The following is an 18,428-nucleotide window of genomic DNA, read 5'->3' as shown; positions in this document are numbered from 1 at the left end:
TCTCTCTGTTAGCAATCTCACATTCTTTCAGTTTTAATTATTACTTTACTGAAGATGATTTGCCATTCTTCTACTCAACTAAGTTATTCTTGACTTTTCCTTTTCTCTTACCCTCCAAATATAATCAATTGATAAATCTTGTTGATTGTACCTCAGAAAAAAATCTCTTGGCTCCATCCAGTCCTTTTTCCTTCTTTTGTCTCTGTCATTGTCTCCTTTCACTTTGAGTATTGTATTCTTTTTCAGTCTATAATACTGTTGCCAAAGTAATCATACTGTAGCACAACTCTGATCACATCACTCCTTCAGGAGCACACCAGTGCCAAATAAATAACATAAATTTCTTAGCTTGTTTCTAGAACCTATATAATCTGACTCCAATCTTCCTTTACAGTTTTATTTCAAATATTTTTTTCCCCCACATACTCTATACTTCAGCCAATCTGGGTGGGCTATTCGCCATACAATTCTGATTGGAGGGTCAGCCACTTATGGTCTCCTGTATTGTGCCAGTCCCAGACCGAAGACCAGGCTTAACATCCTGTATCACTATTCACTTCCTTTCCCTGGCTACCTCTCTTTTATGTGTTGTCTCCTTCTACTGGAATGTAAACACTTAGAGGGCAAGGACTGTTTAGCTATTGTATTTGTATTCTTAGCACTTAACCTAGTGCTTATCTCTACTTTTTTGACAATGAGCCTTCTAAATTGCCATTTCCTTCAGGAAGCTTTCTTCTCCTCCTAGTAAGAAATCATTCTTCTTTTCTTTAACTTTTCAGGGTACTGATTAATTTATGCAGTTAATCATTTTCAACCATATATTTTAGTTAGTTGAGTACAATCCATGCCCTTGATTAAATTATAAATTACTTATGATCAGAGACTGTGTCTTTTGGGAGTGGGGTGGTGAATGGAGGGAAGCATTCTCATTGTTTGAAATGAATTATTTTTACAAGTTCTCACTTTAGGAAGGAATGTATTTCACTGATGGAGACATTGATGTTTTGGAATTGCATTTAAAGTCAATTTATAAGGTATATAAGGAAATCAGTCTCATTTTATAGTGATAACTTAATTTTGTTTTGTTATTTTATTTTTAAAATATTTTTTCCGACTACATGTAAAAACAATTTTTTTTGGTTTTGTTTTTTTTTTTTTTTAGGCAATTGGGGTTAAGTGACTTGCCCAGGGTCACACAGCTAGTAAGTGTCAAGTATGTGGTCAGAGGTCGGATTTGAACTCAGGTCCTACTGACTTCAGGGCTGGTGCTCTATCCACTGCGCCACCTAGCTGCCCCAAAAACAATTTTTTTTAACATTTTTTAAAATTTCAATTACATATTCACTTTTTTTTAGTAGTATAGATCCTAACCCTTCTAATTCTGTATGACTCTTGTTCATTTCTTCTATGAATTCTCCATCAAGGATCCATCCAAAGGTACTTGTGGCCTTCCTTTCTATCTTTTTACTGTATGTTGTTACCAAAGCAACAAAGGACTTGAATTGGGGCTACTTACTGTATCAATTTCAATGAGAGCTAATTTTATGAGTTGTAGAAATTTTAAAATGAGGAAACTTGGTCAATTTTTTCTACCAATTTCACTGACTACATTTGACGACAAAAGCCTCTCCAGAGGACTGATTAAGTAGTAAAACAGCATCCTAGGAAAGGGAGAAGGAGAACAACCGATGGACAACACTGTATGTTCAAACAAAATATATTAAATGAGCTGACCAGGGCCTTGGGAAGTCTGTAGACAGAAGGGATACTGTGGACCTCCAAATCTGAGTTGAACTTAGGGTGATAGTGTGGAAGCTGCAAAAATACAGCAGCAGAAATTCCATTTTTGCCTTTTTGTACAGGAAAAGTCCAGTGCCTGATACCAGTATGTAACCCCTTTGCTGTGTTGATGCTAGTAGTTGGCAATTGCTGGGGAAGCAAGGCATTATCTTTCAGATTTTCTGATCATTTTAATCGGCTGATGGGATGAAGAAAGAGGAGGGGAATTGGGAAGTCTAACTTATCCCAGGGCTGACTTTTGACCTGTTTTTATAGAGATAGGAGGTTTTTTTCTTTTTTCTTTTTTCTTTTTTTTTTTTTCCTGGTCTTGGCTAGATTCCCAAGAAACAATTTTGTGCATAAGGTTCATAAGCTCATACAAAGCAACAAAGATTCCAAAATTTGTTCATGGCCTAAATTTCTCATTTAACTTCTAACTTTTCTGTGCCAGTTGTTAGAATCTAAACACGCAGTGAACAGGTTACCATTCACTCAGGGCTTTATGTTCCGTACTTCAGATACTGACATTTCTTTGATGTATGAAGTGGATCTATAGGCATTTGCCTAGGACTAAAATAGGTCCAACACAAAATTCTATCCTTTGTTCTTGTGATAGGATCAGCTGGAAAGAATCAAAAAGAACAAGAAACAGATCTGTTAGAATTTCTCTAACAAAATATTTTCAACATCAATGATAACAGAACCATAACATCTTAACATCTCAGTCCCTAGTGAGCTGTATGGGGAAGTGGAAAACGTACGAAAAAAACCAAAAATGAGTAAATGGATGGGACCAGATCAAGTCTATGTGAAAGAAATTCATGCTTGAAACAACAGAATTTTAAGATTTCAAGAGATTCATTCCTTTGATAACTGAAAAGAAATGATAACATGAGTAGAAAAAAATTACAGATGGTATTATTCCTAAAAAAAAAAATGCTGTCAAGAGGACATTAGTAATTATTGTGCCATATGCCTCCTTTCTCGTATCTATAAAAAATCTTAATGAGAATAAGCTATATACTTATCAAGGGAATGCTTGATGAAAATATGACAAGGAGATTTTGAAACAGTTTTCTAAACTAGATCACATCTTCATATCTAAAAGGTCCAGAGAATATGGGACACCACTATGTGTACTGTTTGTTGATTATTTTTTAGAAAGCATTTGGCTCAGTAGAGCAAAATGCAGCCTTAAAGGCTCTCTTCTACTAAGGAAGCTCACATGCATATGTTAAGATAATAAAATTCATAGTCACAACTTGTATGTGCACACTGTAAGTGCCGTAGGAGTTCAGATTACCAGGGAAAAAGATTACCAGGTTTCAGAAGGCTTCATAGATTTTCTTCTCTTTTTGCTCTCAATAGTCCTTGGCTTTGTATCTGGAGGTGTACATTTTAATAGGAAGTCTTGATTTAAAAAAAAAAATCCAGTTTATTATGAGGAAGAAATACATTTTTTAAACCAAGTTGTATGATTGCCTTCCTCATCTTTTTCCTCAATGTCCTCTTCTCTTTCTCTTATTTGCTCTGTCATCTATGATCTAAGCTTCTCTCCTTCCATAAGGTTTTCTGACTTTTCCCATTGCTCTATTATGTGCCTATCCTTTCTTTACCACTTTCTACATTTGTTTCTGTCTCTTGATCTGAAAAAATTAAATAGGATACAAATTAAAAATACACATGCTTTCAAACTATTTATAGTGTTTTTTGAATGTTATTCTTTTTAGTTTTATTTTTAACAGATAATAGTGGCAGAGATGCTACTCAGAGAATGAAAACAAGTACTCTGGGTTTTTCTGGTTAAGGGTCACTAGTTCATTTCATTATTTGAGGTCAGAGCTCTGCTGTACACACACTACACAAGGTGAATGACTGTGGGTTCAGAAAAAAAGCCGGTATTGACTGATTTGGTGATAAATCGAGAAATGTGACATTTCATGCAGGGTCTCTTGACTTAGAGTATAAGGTTGTCAGGCAGAATTTGCACTGTATTGGAAATCAATTGAAACTTGAGCCCACAGACATTTGCTTCAGCAAAATTCTTACTAATTGTCATGAATATGTAGAGTTTAAAATAATGCAGGAGTAATTCAGAATTCACGAGGTTGCATGGGGTAAATCTTACGTTATTGTTTGATAATTTACAGATTTATCACTACCTTCCATAGAGGAGCTACTATTTAAAGGTTTGAAATCCTTGCAAAGAGGGGATTATAATCTGCTCTCAATATTTCTCAAAACTACCAATAAATATGTTGAAATAAAAAATAAATTTGAATACTATAAATTTTTCATTTTAATTTTTTAAGCTCTTACAAACACTTATTTTGGCTTATTGCTCATATCATTATTATAAGAGATATATATCAGAGAACTAAATTTATCCCTCTTTAAATTTACTTTTGATATAGCATATTAAAAAATACATCACAGTACACAGGATTTTGTGCCCATCATAAAATATTAAAATCTGGGATTTTACCAGTTTTTCAAAAATGCTTAGTAATGTAATTGAGATTATAATGCCACCTACAAAGCATATAACCTTCTTTCCTGGAATAAAGTAGAGGCAGTGGATTGTAGTAGAAAAAGCATAGAATGTAGTCAGGAAATTGGGTTTGGATAAAGTCTCTGATACTGCAATTATTTGTTAATTGAACATTATACACTGGGCATTGTGCCAAGTGCTATGGATATAAAGACAAAAACAAATAGTTGTTCCTCTAGGAGCTTACATTATTTTGGAGGGATTCAACATGTACATGAATAAGTAAATACAAGATATTATGAGGAAGGAGAGAACACTGACATATGAGTGAATCAGAGAAGGATTCCATTAGGAATTGGCACCCAAACTTACTTTAAAAAAGACAAGAAATCTGAGAAGCAGGTACTACATTACAGGGATGCCTTGCAAAGATATGAAGACAGGAGATGATATATTTGAATTCATGGAGCATCCAGTTTAGTAGTATCTAATCTGGCTGGCATGTCGAGTCTGTGAATTCTAGAAGGGTAGTGTGGGGGGGGACTTAATAGGGAGTTTATATTTTATCCTAGAAGCAGCAAGCAAACCCTGACAGTTTTTGAGCAGGGTAGCGATATTGATAAAACTTTTATTTTAGGAAAATTATTTAGACAACTGTGTGGAAGATGAATAAGAGAAATATTATGTAGAAACACTCTAGAGCAGGGTTTCTTAACCTGGCTTCATGAACTTGGATTTTTTTAAATTAATAATTATATTTCTATAAAATTGATTCTTTTGTAATCCTATGTATTTTATTTTATTCACTTAAAAGCATTATTCTGAAAAGGGATTCTTAGGCTTTCCCACATTGCCCAAGGGGTCTATGATACAAGGAAGAGTACTCTGCTACTAGATTCATTGTGATATAGCAAGGCTGGTTACATTTCCCTCTTATGGTTATGGGGGTACTCCAGAGGAATTGAGTGTGTCTTTCTCGAATGCCATTAGTTTAAACTCCAAATCTCGTTTGTTCTACCCTCCTATTAATGAAGAATGATTAGTGCCCCAGTTTCATTTAACCAAATAACATCAGCTATCTTTTATAAAATGATATTTACTGAGAAGGTAAAGCAAAAAAAAAAAAAAAAAGAAAGAAAGAAAAGAATAAAGAACATTTCCCCCAACAGCTGGGAACACATTCTCTCATATGCCACTTCATTCTTGGAAAGAGTAGGCTCAAACTTAACACAGTTTCTACATAATAGCATTTGCCCTAGCAGGTTCAGTTCCAAAAACGGCATAACCACTGGATGAGGCTTCCTCAGGGCTTCACTTCTGGGCTTACTGGCCACAAAATTCAGGATAGACTCTACCAGACCTCCTGCTAGTGAGTTCTCTTGACCTTTCAAGGCTCACAGGATCATAACCATCTCTATTCTTCTTCATCTAAAAGCAGGAAAGTATAGACATACCAGATAAAGAAGCAAAAGCAGGGTCATGCACACTTGATTTCCTACCAGCTCTGAGTAGGAGAATACTGTCTCCCACAGTAGCTTGTCCTTCTCTAAAAATTGTCAGTTCTGAAAGAGCCATAACCAAACCATCTACCCTAGCTGACTAGTGTCTTTGAATGCATCCTAGTTCTGGCTGTGTAGACAATCAGTCTATATAGTCATCCTACAGATCAACTACAGAATATCTGCACATTCTCTGAAGTAGTGAAACAGAACATTTCTATTGTAAATCTTCATGGTTTTACAGAAGCAGGCTCTTCAACCTCTTCACCATGGAGGATTGTATCACCCCCACCCCACTGTGACAGAATGCAGGGAATTCAGTTAAGAAGCTATTACATTATTCCAGAGAAGGAGTAATGGTAACCTAAATAAGGGTATTGGCTATTTAAGTAGGAAAAAGAAGATAGATAGATATAAAGTGTCAAGAAGGGTGAAGTCAAAAGACTTTCCAACTGATATAATAGAGGATAGAAGAGAAGGCAATGTCAAATATGACTCCAGAGTTTTGAACTAGTTGACTAAGAGGTTGGTAGTGTAATCAGCAAAAATGGGGAAGTTGGTAGAGGAACAAATTTCAAGGGACAAATGATAGGTTAAACTTGGGACATGTTAAATTTTGGATGCCACTGTTTTATTCAGGTAGCAACATCTGGATACCTTGGAATATGGAACTGGATTTTAGTAGAGACAATAGGACTAGATATGTTCTTTTGGAAGTCATCTACATGGGAATGATCATTACATTCACTGGAGTGAATGAGAGAACTAAGAGAATTTAGAGCGAGTAGAGTGGAAGGCCCAGGAAAGACCCTTTGAGAGAAGAAAGCTAGGTCACAAACAAGTAGAGACAGAAAAGGAGCAGTTATCAAGTCAGAATAATAACCAGGACAAGCAATAACATGGATGACAAGGGAGGAGTGAGTATATAAAGATGAGGTGATTATTCATGTTAAAAGTTGTAGACAGTTGACCGGTACAAGATTACTAAGAAAAGTTCATAGGATTTAGTAGTTAAGGGATGGAGGTTTTTAAGTAACTATGAAGAGAGACTTTCAGTAGATTATTGAGGTCAGATTCAGAATATTAAGAGTACAGAAATGAGTGGTTATAAGGAACTGAATTGCAGTTTTTTCCCCCTGCGATTTTAGCTTAATAAAGAAGAGCTATAAAATGATACCTTGAGCAGTAGTATGGTAAGAATAATATCCACAAGGGTCCTCCATTATGTAGGCTAGGCTAGTTCTTAGTTGTGACTAACCCTCATAGAGATGAATTCTCATTGCAGCCAGTTCCCTCATTGAAGTGTACAAGAAAGGGGATGACATGTTTAAAAAGATTGGTTTGATACATTGGATCAATGGAAGGAAGGGAAAAGACAAGAAGTTGCAATGCCCTATGACCAGCCTGCTTCTGGGGCAATTAGATCTGACATTCTGGGTATAGCTTTACCTGCATGGTTTTAGCTTTAGCTTTTTGTCTTCTCTGCCACACTACCATAGAAATGTGGGCAGATCCACTGGTGAAATTAAAGTAGGACATCAGGACAGTTTCACTTGCCCTCAGGGCAAATAAGTGTTCTGAAGATGGTTGGAGGAAATATGGTGTCCTGTCCTGGAGGGATCTTTAGGTGTGGCTCCTACAATATCAAATTAATGAGGAAGCTATTGCTCATCAGCCTGGTAAGGTGCTGATAAAGCTCTATCACACAAATCCGGTATAGGGCAATAAGGGTCTTTCAGTCTCACCAAACCCTAGAAAATTATGTAAAACCCAATCCAAATTAGACATATGGGATTGTTAGAGTTGGATAGTGGCTGTTAGGTTACTATCATACCAAGGGATCACGAACAGACTCATCAAGACACTCCAGTTTCCACAGACCATTATGGGGAGGATTAGAACAGAGACCACTGAAGAAAGAGGAATAATGACCACTTGGTATTAGGTACCTATATGGGCTCCGTAGGCAACCTCTTTGAGATTTTTTATGAATAGGGATAAACTGAAACATTTGAAATGCCCCCAAGACACCCTATTTAGTAAATACCAAATAATATCAGATCCCTTGAGAGGTCTATTCTCTATTTTATATATACATACATTTATATACATACACATATTATATATATATAATACATAACCTATTCTCTCCCTAGTTATGGGGATGAAAGAGGCCAAAATATGCCAACTATGCCAATTCTCTATATAATAATAATGATGATGGTGGTGATAATAATATAGCTGATGTTTATGTAGTGCTTTAATGTTTGCATAACTCTTTACCCATATCTTATTATATCTTTGCAACAATTCTGAGAGGAAGGTAGTTATTATCCCCATTTAATACATTAGATAGGTAAAGGTCAAGTGACTTCCCAGGGTTATATAGCTCGTAAGTGTCTGAGGATGGATTTGAACTAAGGTCTTCCTGAATCCAGGTCTGTCACTCTATCCACAATACCTGACTGCCAAACAACACTGCCGTATGGCCATTGATGGTATCAGGCAGCCTACAATAGACTAAAGGGAGCCAAATAAAGTTATCACACCTATCACTTAACTATTTTAATAATATTTCATTTTTTCCAGTTACCTGAAAAGACAAATTTAACATTTTTTAATAAAATTTTGAGTTCCAAGTTATTTCCCTTCCTTCCTCTCCTTCCCCCTCTCCAAGGTGGTAAGCAGTTTTATATAGGTTATATATGTGCAGTCATGTTGTGAAAGAAGAAACAGCAAAAGGAGAAGACTTTGAAAAAAATAAAGTGAAAATAATATGTTTCAGTTGTCATTCAGACTCCATCAGTTCTTTCTCTGGATGTGGATAGAATTTTCCATCGTGAGTCTTTTGGAATTGTCTTGAATCAGTGTATTACCGAGAAGAGCTAAGTCAGTCATAGTTGATTATCACACAATGTTGCTCTTAGTTTGTACAGTGTTCTCTTGTCTTTGATCATTTCACTTTGCAAGATGAAATTTCCTTCCTTGTCTCTTTTAATTAGATCTCATTTTGCTTTTACTTCTTCTGAGATCATGATTGCTACCTCTGCTTTTTTTTTTTTTTTTTACTTTAGCTGATACATAATATATTGTTCCCTAGCCTTTTACCTTTACTTTGTGTGTGTCTCTGCTTCAAATGTGTTTTTTGTAAACAACATATTGTAGGATTCTGGTTTTTAATCCACTCTGCTATCTGTTTCTGTTTTATGTGAGAGTTCATCCCATTCACATTCACAGTTATGATTACTAATTGTGCTTATCCTTCTATCCGATTTTCCTCCTGTTTATACTTTTCTTTCTCCTTTCACCCTGTCCCTCTTCACCAGTGTTTTGCTTCCTACCACCACCTTCCTCAATCTGCTTTCCCTTCTCTTGGCCCCTCATTTTCTTGTCCCCCTCCACTCTTAACTTTTCTATGGGGTAAGATAGATTTCTTTACCCAACTGAATGTGTGTGTTATTCCCTCTTTGAGCTAAATCCAATGAGAGTAAGGTTCAAACAATGCTTACCCCCCCTGTCTTTTTCCTTCTACTATAATAGGTCTTTAATGCCTCTTCATGTGATATAATTTACCCCATTCTGTCTCTCCCTTCCCTCTTCTCCCAGTGCAATCCTCTTTCTCACCCTTTAATTTTTTTTCAATATCATCCCATCAAAGTCATCCTTTATCTGCATCCTTTGTGTATGTATTATCTTTCTAACTGCCTAATAGAAATATAGTTCTTAAGAGTTACAAGTATCATCCTCCTGTGTAGGGATGCAAATAGTTTAACCTTATTTCGTAATGTGTTTTTTCTTTCCTGTGTACCTTTTTATGCTTCTGTTGAGTTTTGTATTTGAAAATTGAATTTTCTGTTCAACTTTGGCCTTTTTATTAGGATTATTTGATTCTTTTTTTTTTTTTAATTTTTAGGCAATTGGGGTTAAGTGACTTGCCCAGGATCACACAGCTAGTAAGTGTCAAGTGTTTGGTCTGAGGCCGGATTTGAACTCAGGTCCTCCTGACTTCAGGGCTGGTGCTCTATCCACTGCGTCACCTAGCTGCCCCCATTAGGATTATTTGAAAGTCCCCTATTTCATTCACTGTCCATTTTTCCCCCTGAAAATGCTCAGTTTTTCTGTATAGTAATTTCTGGTTGTAATCCAAGCTCCTTTACTTTCCAGAATGTCACATTCTAAGCCCTCTGAAACTTTAACATGGAAGCTCTTAAATGCTGTGTAATCCTGACTATGACTCCTTGATATTTGAATTGTTTCTGTCTGGCTGTTTGCAGTATTTTCTCCTTGACCTGAGAGTTCTGGAAATTTGCCATAGTATTTCTGGGAGTTTCAATCTGAGATCTCTTTCAGGAGGTGATCAGTGGATTCTTTCAGTTACTATTTTAACTTTTGGTTCTAGGATGGAAGGAAAGTTTTCTTTGATAATTTCTTGAAAAATGCTGTCCAGGCTCTTTTTGGATCAAGGCTTTCAGGTAGTCCACTAATTCTTAATTTATCTTCCCTGGATCTATTTTCCAGGTCAGTTTTTCCAATGAGGTAGTTTACATTTTCTTCTGTTTTTCCATTCTTTTGATTTGTTTAATTGATTCTCGGTGTCTCATAGAATCATTAGCTTCCATTTGCCCAATTCTAACTTTTAATCAATTATTTTCTTCACTAAGCTTTTCATTTCCTTTTCGTTTGGCCAATTCTGCTTTTTAAGGGGTTTTCTTCAATGAATTTTTGTACATCTTTTTCTTTTTTTTTTTTTTTGTGCTTTTTTTACCAAGCTGTTGATTCTTTTTCATGATTGTCTTGCATAACTCTCATTTCTTTTCCCAATCTTTCTTCTACCTCTCCTATTTGATTTTTTAACTCCTTTTTGAGAATTGGAAGTTGAGGGGATGGCAAGCAATGGGGAAATGGCTGAACAAGTTGTTGTATATGATTGCGACGGAATGCTCTTGTTCTATAAGAAACAACAAACAGGATACTCCCAGAAAGCCTGAGGAAACTTATAGGAACTAATGCTAATGAAATAAGCAGAACCAGGAGAACCTTGTACATAGTGACAGTGATATTATATTGTAATCAATTTTGAATAACTTAGCTATTCTGAGCAATACGATAAGACAAGACAGTTCTGAAGAACTTGTGATGAAAAGTGCTATCTATCTTCAGAGAAAGAACTGAAGGAATCTGGATGCACATTGAAGCATACTTTTTTGTTTACTTTTTTTGTCTGTATTTTCTTTCACAACATGACTAATATGGAAATATGTTTTGCATGACTACCTATGTGTAACATATCAAATTGCTTGCCCTCTCAATAGTGGGGGGAGAGAAGGAGGGAGAGAATTTGGAACTCAAAATTGTTTTTAAATGAGTGTTAAAAATTGTTTTACGTGTTATTGGGGAAAAAATAAAATACTAAATTTTTAAAAATTCTGTTTGAGTTCTTCCAGGAGCACTTTTTGGTCCTGAAGCCAATTCATATTTCTCTTTTAGGCTTCACATATAGGCATTGTTGTCCTCTTCTGAGTTTTTGTTTTGATCTTCCCTGTCACCATAGTAGCTTTCTATGGTCAGGGTTTTTTTGTTGTTGTTTGCTCATTTTCCAGTCAATTTTGTGACTCTAAAGTTGAGCTCTGCGTCCTTTTGTACAGGAGACACATATGTTTCAAGCTTCTTGCACTGGGGGGGCACCAGGGCCTCTGGGGCTGACAGCTCGCCTGTTGCAAAGGGTGATCTTGGGCTAGTGGCTTGCCTGCTGCTCTGGGGCTAGAAGCTTCATGGCTGGCCTGCTTTGCAGCTGGTCTGCTGAGCCAGATGTGGGCTAACCTGTGCTGGGGTTAGAGACCTCCCACTGGCTTGCAGGACACTGCCTGCACTGGGTATTCCCTTCTAACCCCAGTGAGACAGACCTTTTCTGCAGTCCTTCTAAATTATCTTGGGCTGGAAAATGTTTCATCCTATCCTTTTGTGGCTTCTGTCACTCTAGAATTTGTTTTGAGACTTAATTTAAAGTTGTTTTGAGGGAAATTGGGAAGAATTCAGGGAACTTCCTTTTCTCCACCATCTTGGCTCTGCCTCTTGCACTGTAGCTATTTTTGACCTCATCAGTTTAGTAGCCCAGGTAGTCAGGGTCCCTGGTGAGTGTTTTGTAGTTGTCCCCATTTTTTTTTCTCTATTCCTGAGGCTGAGAGTAGTCAGAAGTTCGCTTTCATCTGGGAAGGAGTCCATTATATATCTTTATGAAAAAGTAGTATTATTGTGATGTACCTTGCTATCTAATGGCACAGGGAGGGTGAAACTGTCTCTGCATAATAGAGGTGAAGATTAATTTACCTGAAAGAAATGAGGTCCTATAGCTCATTTGGTGGTAATCCTAAGTTCCTGGATGGTAAATCCTTGTTAGCCCCCATGAAAGATGGGAGTAGCCCTCAACAGAAGCCTCTAAAAGAAGAAATTTGGCATTATCCTACCATTGGTCCTACCGGGAAGAGGAATGTCCTGTCTCTTGGTCTAGTAATCACCAAGGGAGTCTCCATGTCACCATTAATACCAGGATTGGCTGTATGCAAGAGGTGAGAATTGGTGACCTTACTAGAAGTTCTATCACTTGTACTCCCCTTGTTGTAGCTCTTATGTCTCTGGTGCTGCTCCTGTTCATTATCAATACTTTACATCATAAGACTCACTATGAACTGCAAAGATGTACCATCACAAACCACATGGAACAGGTGACTGTTGAGATCTGGACTCAATCTTTCCAAAGGGGAGAGGTGAAGTCTGAGACTTATAGTCTTCATTCTCTTCATTATTTAGTTACTCTTTCAAGGGACTGGATGTTAATTTATATCCCTTTTTGTTTTGTTTTGCTTTGTTTTTGCTATACTTATGGTTTACTTTTTTTGTTTATTTTTCTCCCTCCTAGTTCTGCCTCTTCCCAGGCCTCTTGAGTATCCAAGGTTAGGGTTTTGCAGTAGTGTCCTTAAAGCCCTGTAAGTGTTAGAAGGTCTTCTAGAACATTTTTAGGACCTTGCCACTAAGGGAGGAGGTATTACAAAAGCATTATCTACTAGAGTTCCTTGATATGTAGACTAGGCCATTTCTTTTCCTAAAAGACAGGAAAGTTTTGTCAGAGACTTTATTGAACCAGGAGGCTAAACGAAGCTATGTAGCCATTAACATGGATTCCTGATTTCCTAAGGGTATAAAAGGTGCTATGGAGTCATTGCTCTTAAGATTTGGTCGATGTCCCATGTCTGTGCTGACCAGATAACTTTCTGTATGAAGATGATGGGCACTGTATCTCCTCAGTTCAAGTGCTGTATCTTTATTGACTCTCCGTTTCATATTGTGGCTAAATAAACATCCTTTTGTTAAGTATGACTCATTTCACTCCACTCTTAAATCTGAACTACCATAACCAGTCTATGTCAGGTTTGGTCTATGGAATTATGTTGGTGGGAATATGAAATGAGGGTGTTGGAAACTTGGGCATAAAAAGGAGAGGAAAGAGGCAATGGGAAGACAAAGAGAGAAGGAAGGAGAGGGAGGGAGGGAGGGAGGGAGAGAGAGCAACAGATGGGATTAAAAGGTTGTTTAGAAAAGTTAATCTTGACAAGGAGACCAAACTATGTAGTACCTCCCTTGCCTGGGCCTGCTGAGGGATAGACTAATGGCTAAAATCTATTGTATATTTTCAAGTTAAATTTCCACAAGAATACATCCACTGTTTTCAGTGAAAACAGAGTTCAAGGTCAATAAGAAAAGAGACTTAACTGGGTGGCTTTTCTCTCATTGACAATGAATGCAGGGCTATTTTATTTAATATTGTATGCATAAACAAGGTCCAAGTTTTGTTGATGCAAAGTATGGGTTCATTTTGCTATGGTAGCCATCAGCATAAGTTCACAACTTGGTCAAATTGTGATGTTATTCTGCTTGCTCCATTTGAATGTGAAGTATAAATTTAAAAAAACCTTATGTAGAAGATAAAAGTACCATATTTAATTTCCTCAACATTCTTTTTGTGATATAAGTGCCATATAATAAGCTAGTTTCCTCCAAACTGGTAACTTAAAAAAAAATAACTCAATAATAGGTATAATTGTTTGAACTTTTCAACGATTAAATGTAATTTTTTGTTTTCTCAAATTTTTAACAAGTGAAATAATACACTTTTATGATGAATAATATATAACCATTGTATTTGAGGAAAAAAATCCCCTGTAACTAATACATTTATCTAGAATAAGTCAATATAAGTAGTAGAAGTACAGAAAAACACAAAGTAAAATTCCAAAATTCAGAAAATACAATCCACTGTAATTATTCACTTTGTGTTGTTGCTTTAACTGCAGATAGTATGAAGCATTGAAATGACATCTTGAAAATGTATATTCAGAATGTACTGGCAAGTCAAGGAAATTTTTCTAGAGAAAATAAAGATATTTTCCATACTAAAAAACACCTTTTTTTCCTTCCAGGACTATGTGACATAAAAATAATTTTTAAAGTCTTCTTGGTATTGTTTAGTTGTTCAATGATGACTGGCTCTTTGTTGACCCCCATGGATTATACTGTCCATGGGGTTTTCTTGGCAAAAATACTGGAATGATTTGCCATTTCCTTTTCCAGTAGATTAAGACAAACAGGGTTAAGTGATTTGCCAAGGGTCACAATGCTAGTAAGTTTCTAAGGCTGGATTTGAATTCAGGTTGTCCTGATTCCAGGCCCAGGGCTCTATCCACTGAGCCACCTAGCTGCCTCCTTAGAGCAATGTTTAAGAAATTGATAAATGTAATAACACCAATTTGCCAGGAATAACATTACTGATACTTATATTGATATGGTTGAAATGATGCTCCTTGAGTTATATGCAAAGCAACTTTCAATGGTTCCACTTACAGATAATGTGGTAGGAAGGAGAGCAAAGCATATGAGAAGACTTATAATCCGTTAAGAAACTTAACTCTTCCTATTTGGCATTGAACATGGATAAGGTAACAGATAGTTATAAATATTCAATTGGTTGTACAGTATTTTTGGAATTGATATTAGGAAAGATTCATTGCCTTCAAAACTTATTGATAGCAATACTTCATCAAGAGGAATTTTCAATATTATTTGATAGATTTTTAAACAAAAATCATAAGTTGGAGAATTGTATTGCGTTCTGTAGAGACAGATCTCAGGTGATGTTGGGATGATATATCCATATCTAAAAATGTGACATCCCTCCCCACCATTCACTTTGGACACATTGTATTCCTCACAAGCAATAGCATATCAAGAAATATGAAACAGGATTTTTTGCTTTAGTTAGTTGCAGAGACAAAACACTGATCTCAATAAGTGATTGAAAAAGTAGCAATATAGTCTTTGTGCCCAAAAAACAAGTCCACCTGTTCTATTAATATTATATGATTAGTATTTTTAAGTTATAGTCAAGGAAATCTATAGGACTTTATCAATAAATACTTCTGTGAATCATATTTATTGTATTGTGAGGTTTGTTATACACTTTACAATAAATTCTTAATTTTTTTAAAAACAAATATGATAAAAAGGAATTATTTGCCTAGATTTTTATATGAAAAGTATAGGAAAGTGTGACAATTTTTTTTGTAAGAAAGGGGACATTAAGTTTGGAAACTGCTATCTTATTCCATTCACCATTCTCCCACTCACCTGAATTCTTTGTGTTTGTGTTGTGAGAAATCTGTTCTTGAGAGCATCCAATCTCCTTTGATCTGATTTGTCCTCTAAAATCTTAGTCTATAGATTGCTTTTCAAATAAACTGTTGTCTAGCCACATTTTCCCCTTTCTGTACTTGAGCATTTTTTTTTAAAACCAAGAATTCATTGATCATGATGGCTATATCAAAGGAAAACTGATGTATATAGGAAACCAGTTTGTTTTCTATAACTTTATGTTAATTCTTTCAGTGTTATGATGGGGGGGGGAGCATAGTGTTAGTTATCTGTAATGATAGTGATCTTTCAGCCTTTTTTTTAGCTTTTACATTTTATTTATCTGTTTTTAACAAAGAGAATCTCATAGGAGATTTTCAGGTAAAGTTTTTTGGAGAGTATAGTTAAATTTGACAATAAAAACACTACCTTGTTTTATTTGAAGTTCCCAAAAAGAAAGAGGAAAGGAATACAGTTTCTAGAAAAAAAAAATGGCAAGTCCAGGAATAAATATAATGATGAGTTCCAGTGCTTCTATCGCTGGGGAACTTTCTTCATCTAAGCACATATGAACAATTGATCCTTGTAGTCATATATAGTAGTAAACATTAATAACTTAACAGTCTGAAGTCAGTGCTGAAGATATGGAGCATTATTGAAAGATGAAGTCGAGCAGGTGGCACTTTAATATGTTCAGTGTTATGGTTGACTCTAAAGACTAGTCGAATGAAATTACTTGAGGTTCTAAAGATTTAAAAAGCGAACTCATTTTGCTGCACTAAGGAAATGCTACTGATCAGGCTTTCTGTGTTCCTTTTTTTCTAGGCTAGAAAATATTAACCCTGAAGAAAATGACATGGTAAGCCATTCTCTGAGGAGATTTCTTGATGTCAGTCGTATATCTTAGAGGCTTAAGTTCAATTGAGTGGGTTTCAAGAACTAAGAAGTAGGGAAAAAGAAGAATTGACACACTAATAATGTACATCTTTGCTGCAATATGAAAATTCAATAACTTCACTCCGTCAATTTACCATTCACATGTGCCTATTAATTAAAACCCTATATTAAATAAAATATATTAAAACTTCATGTAGGACTAACATATAATGCTGTTGGTAGACATTACAGGAATTACTGAACAGAATAAACAATGCAGACACAGGGAGAGCTATCCAGAGTAATGGAGCTGTAATTATGGATCGAATATACAAGACCAAGGAATGTAAAGAGAAAATAACTACTGAAGAAATGAATGCAGTGATAGAAGAACGCGATGCTGCTTTATCTAAGGTGAGTTTTGGAAAAAGTTTATAATAATTTCCTCCCTGTTTAATAGAAAAAAAATCATTTGAAAATCAAATCAGTTTTGTTTCGGACAGCTTTGAAATTTCCAGATAACTTTTGTTTATGCAACAGACATGCTATATTTATGTTTATACATTATCCCTCCTCTTTGTTAATATATTTTCTACCTTTTTTTTCTAAGCTAAATGTATATACTAGTTTATAAGCAATAACTGTACTCTAAAAATAATCACTTCTTATTTGGTTACCAAAATTGTGAGTAATGTTCAGCCTCTTGTTCAGGATAAGAATGTGGTTAATAAGTATTTTTAGAAAACTAGCCACATAAGTGGCTCTTAATATGAAGAAAAAAAAATCAGCTATTTTATTAGTCTATTTTAAAAAATTTTGGGGTTTTTTTTGTTTTTTTTTTTTTAGGCAGTTGGGGTTAAGTGACTTGCCCAGGGTCACACAGCTAGTAAATGTCAAATGTTTGGTCTGAGGCCGGATTTGAACTCAGGTACTCCTGACTTCAGGGCCAGTGCTCTATCCACTGTGCCACCTAGCTGCCCTTAAAAAATGTTCTAAACATATGTATGTATATCTATCATTTATCCATCCACCTATCTTCTATCTATCTACTTTTCTTTCTGTTTGTCTGTCTATCCATCCACCTATCTGTATTTCTATCTGTTGGCATCATGATATAGTGGTTACAGTGCTGGACTTTGTCAAGAAAACCTGACCTGAGGAGGATTCAAATCACACTGCTGACATTTACTAGCTGTGTAACCCTAAACAAGTCATTTAACCTCTCTTGACTCTATTTCTTATCTGCTAGGTGGGGGTGGGGATGAGAAAGGACTACATGGCCTCTAAGGCCATTCTTGGCCCTAGATCTCTGCTCTTTTGATTTGCTAATTCACTCTACTTGTGGGGAAAGGAGGTTTGACTTAATAGTTCAAAATGAAGAAAAAAAAAATTAAGGAGATAATTCTATTATTTTCCATTACATACAAGACCTACAGTTGACTGGATATGATGAGAAGGGCTTCTCAGAATATCTTTTAAGTGCTTTCAAAGTAGATAAGAATCACCTATAATAAGCAAATTCATTGTTTGAAATATCAGTGATCTCTGAAGGATTAAAGAGAACCTGAACAATACTACAGTAGCAGAGAAGGGAAAGTTTCCTTACTTTTATAGAAGAAAGAAAATGGAGGCTAGAAGCCATTAAATTTAACTTTGATTCCTAGTGAAATTCTAGAAGATATTATTAAAATGTTGTTTAGAGAACATCTGGAAAAGTAAGAAGTAATCACAAAGCTATAATCTTATTCATGGCTTCATTAAGTACCAGTCATGCCAGACCAAAATAATTTCTTTATATGTTAGGGTTTATAGTTCAGTAGATCTGGAAAATGTTGCATATGGAATTTAGTTAGATTTTAGCAAAGCATCTAATAAAGCTTATTGTGCTATTCTTGTAGATAAGATGATGAAATGTGGACTTGACAATAATATTGTTAAGTTAATCTGGAACTGGTTGAGTAGCTGGACGCAAAGTGCAATCATTACTGGTTTCATGCCAACCTAGAAGTTCTGTAGTGAGGTATCCCAATGATCTGTTTATCCCTGTACTATTTTAACATTTTTAATAGTCTTCCATAAAACCTTACCAGATTTGCAAATGT

At 35.6% G+C, this 18,428-nt stretch overlaps 1 protein-coding gene across 3 annotated transcripts in view; it reads left to right on the top strand.

Moving 5' to 3' along the window:
* The window catches only part of MIPOL1 (mirror-image polydactyly 1), a 476,051-nt gene that overhangs the window by 130,806 nt on the left and 326,817 nt on the right, over window positions 1–18,428 (top strand). For all 3 annotated transcript variants that reach the window (XM_027847439.1, XM_027847437.1, XM_027847438.1), the window contains 2 exons: window positions 16,276–16,309; window positions 16,570–16,740. In XM_027847439.1, the coding sequence (XP_027703240.1) occupies window positions 16,276–16,309; window positions 16,570–16,740 (205 nt within the window). The remainder of the gene's footprint in view (window positions 1–16,275; window positions 16,310–16,569; window positions 16,741–18,428) is intronic.

Source organism: Vombatus ursinus, unplaced genomic scaffold, assembly GCF_900497805.2.
Source record: "Vombatus ursinus unplaced genomic scaffold, bare-nosed wombat genome assembly UNPS02015406.1, whole genome shotgun sequence".
In the NCBI taxonomy this organism is placed as follows: domain Eukaryota; kingdom Metazoa; phylum Chordata; class Mammalia; order Diprotodontia; family Vombatidae; genus Vombatus; species Vombatus ursinus.
The sequence above is the reverse complement of the archived record's forward strand: the minus strand, read 5'-3'. Positions and strand labels throughout refer to the sequence as shown.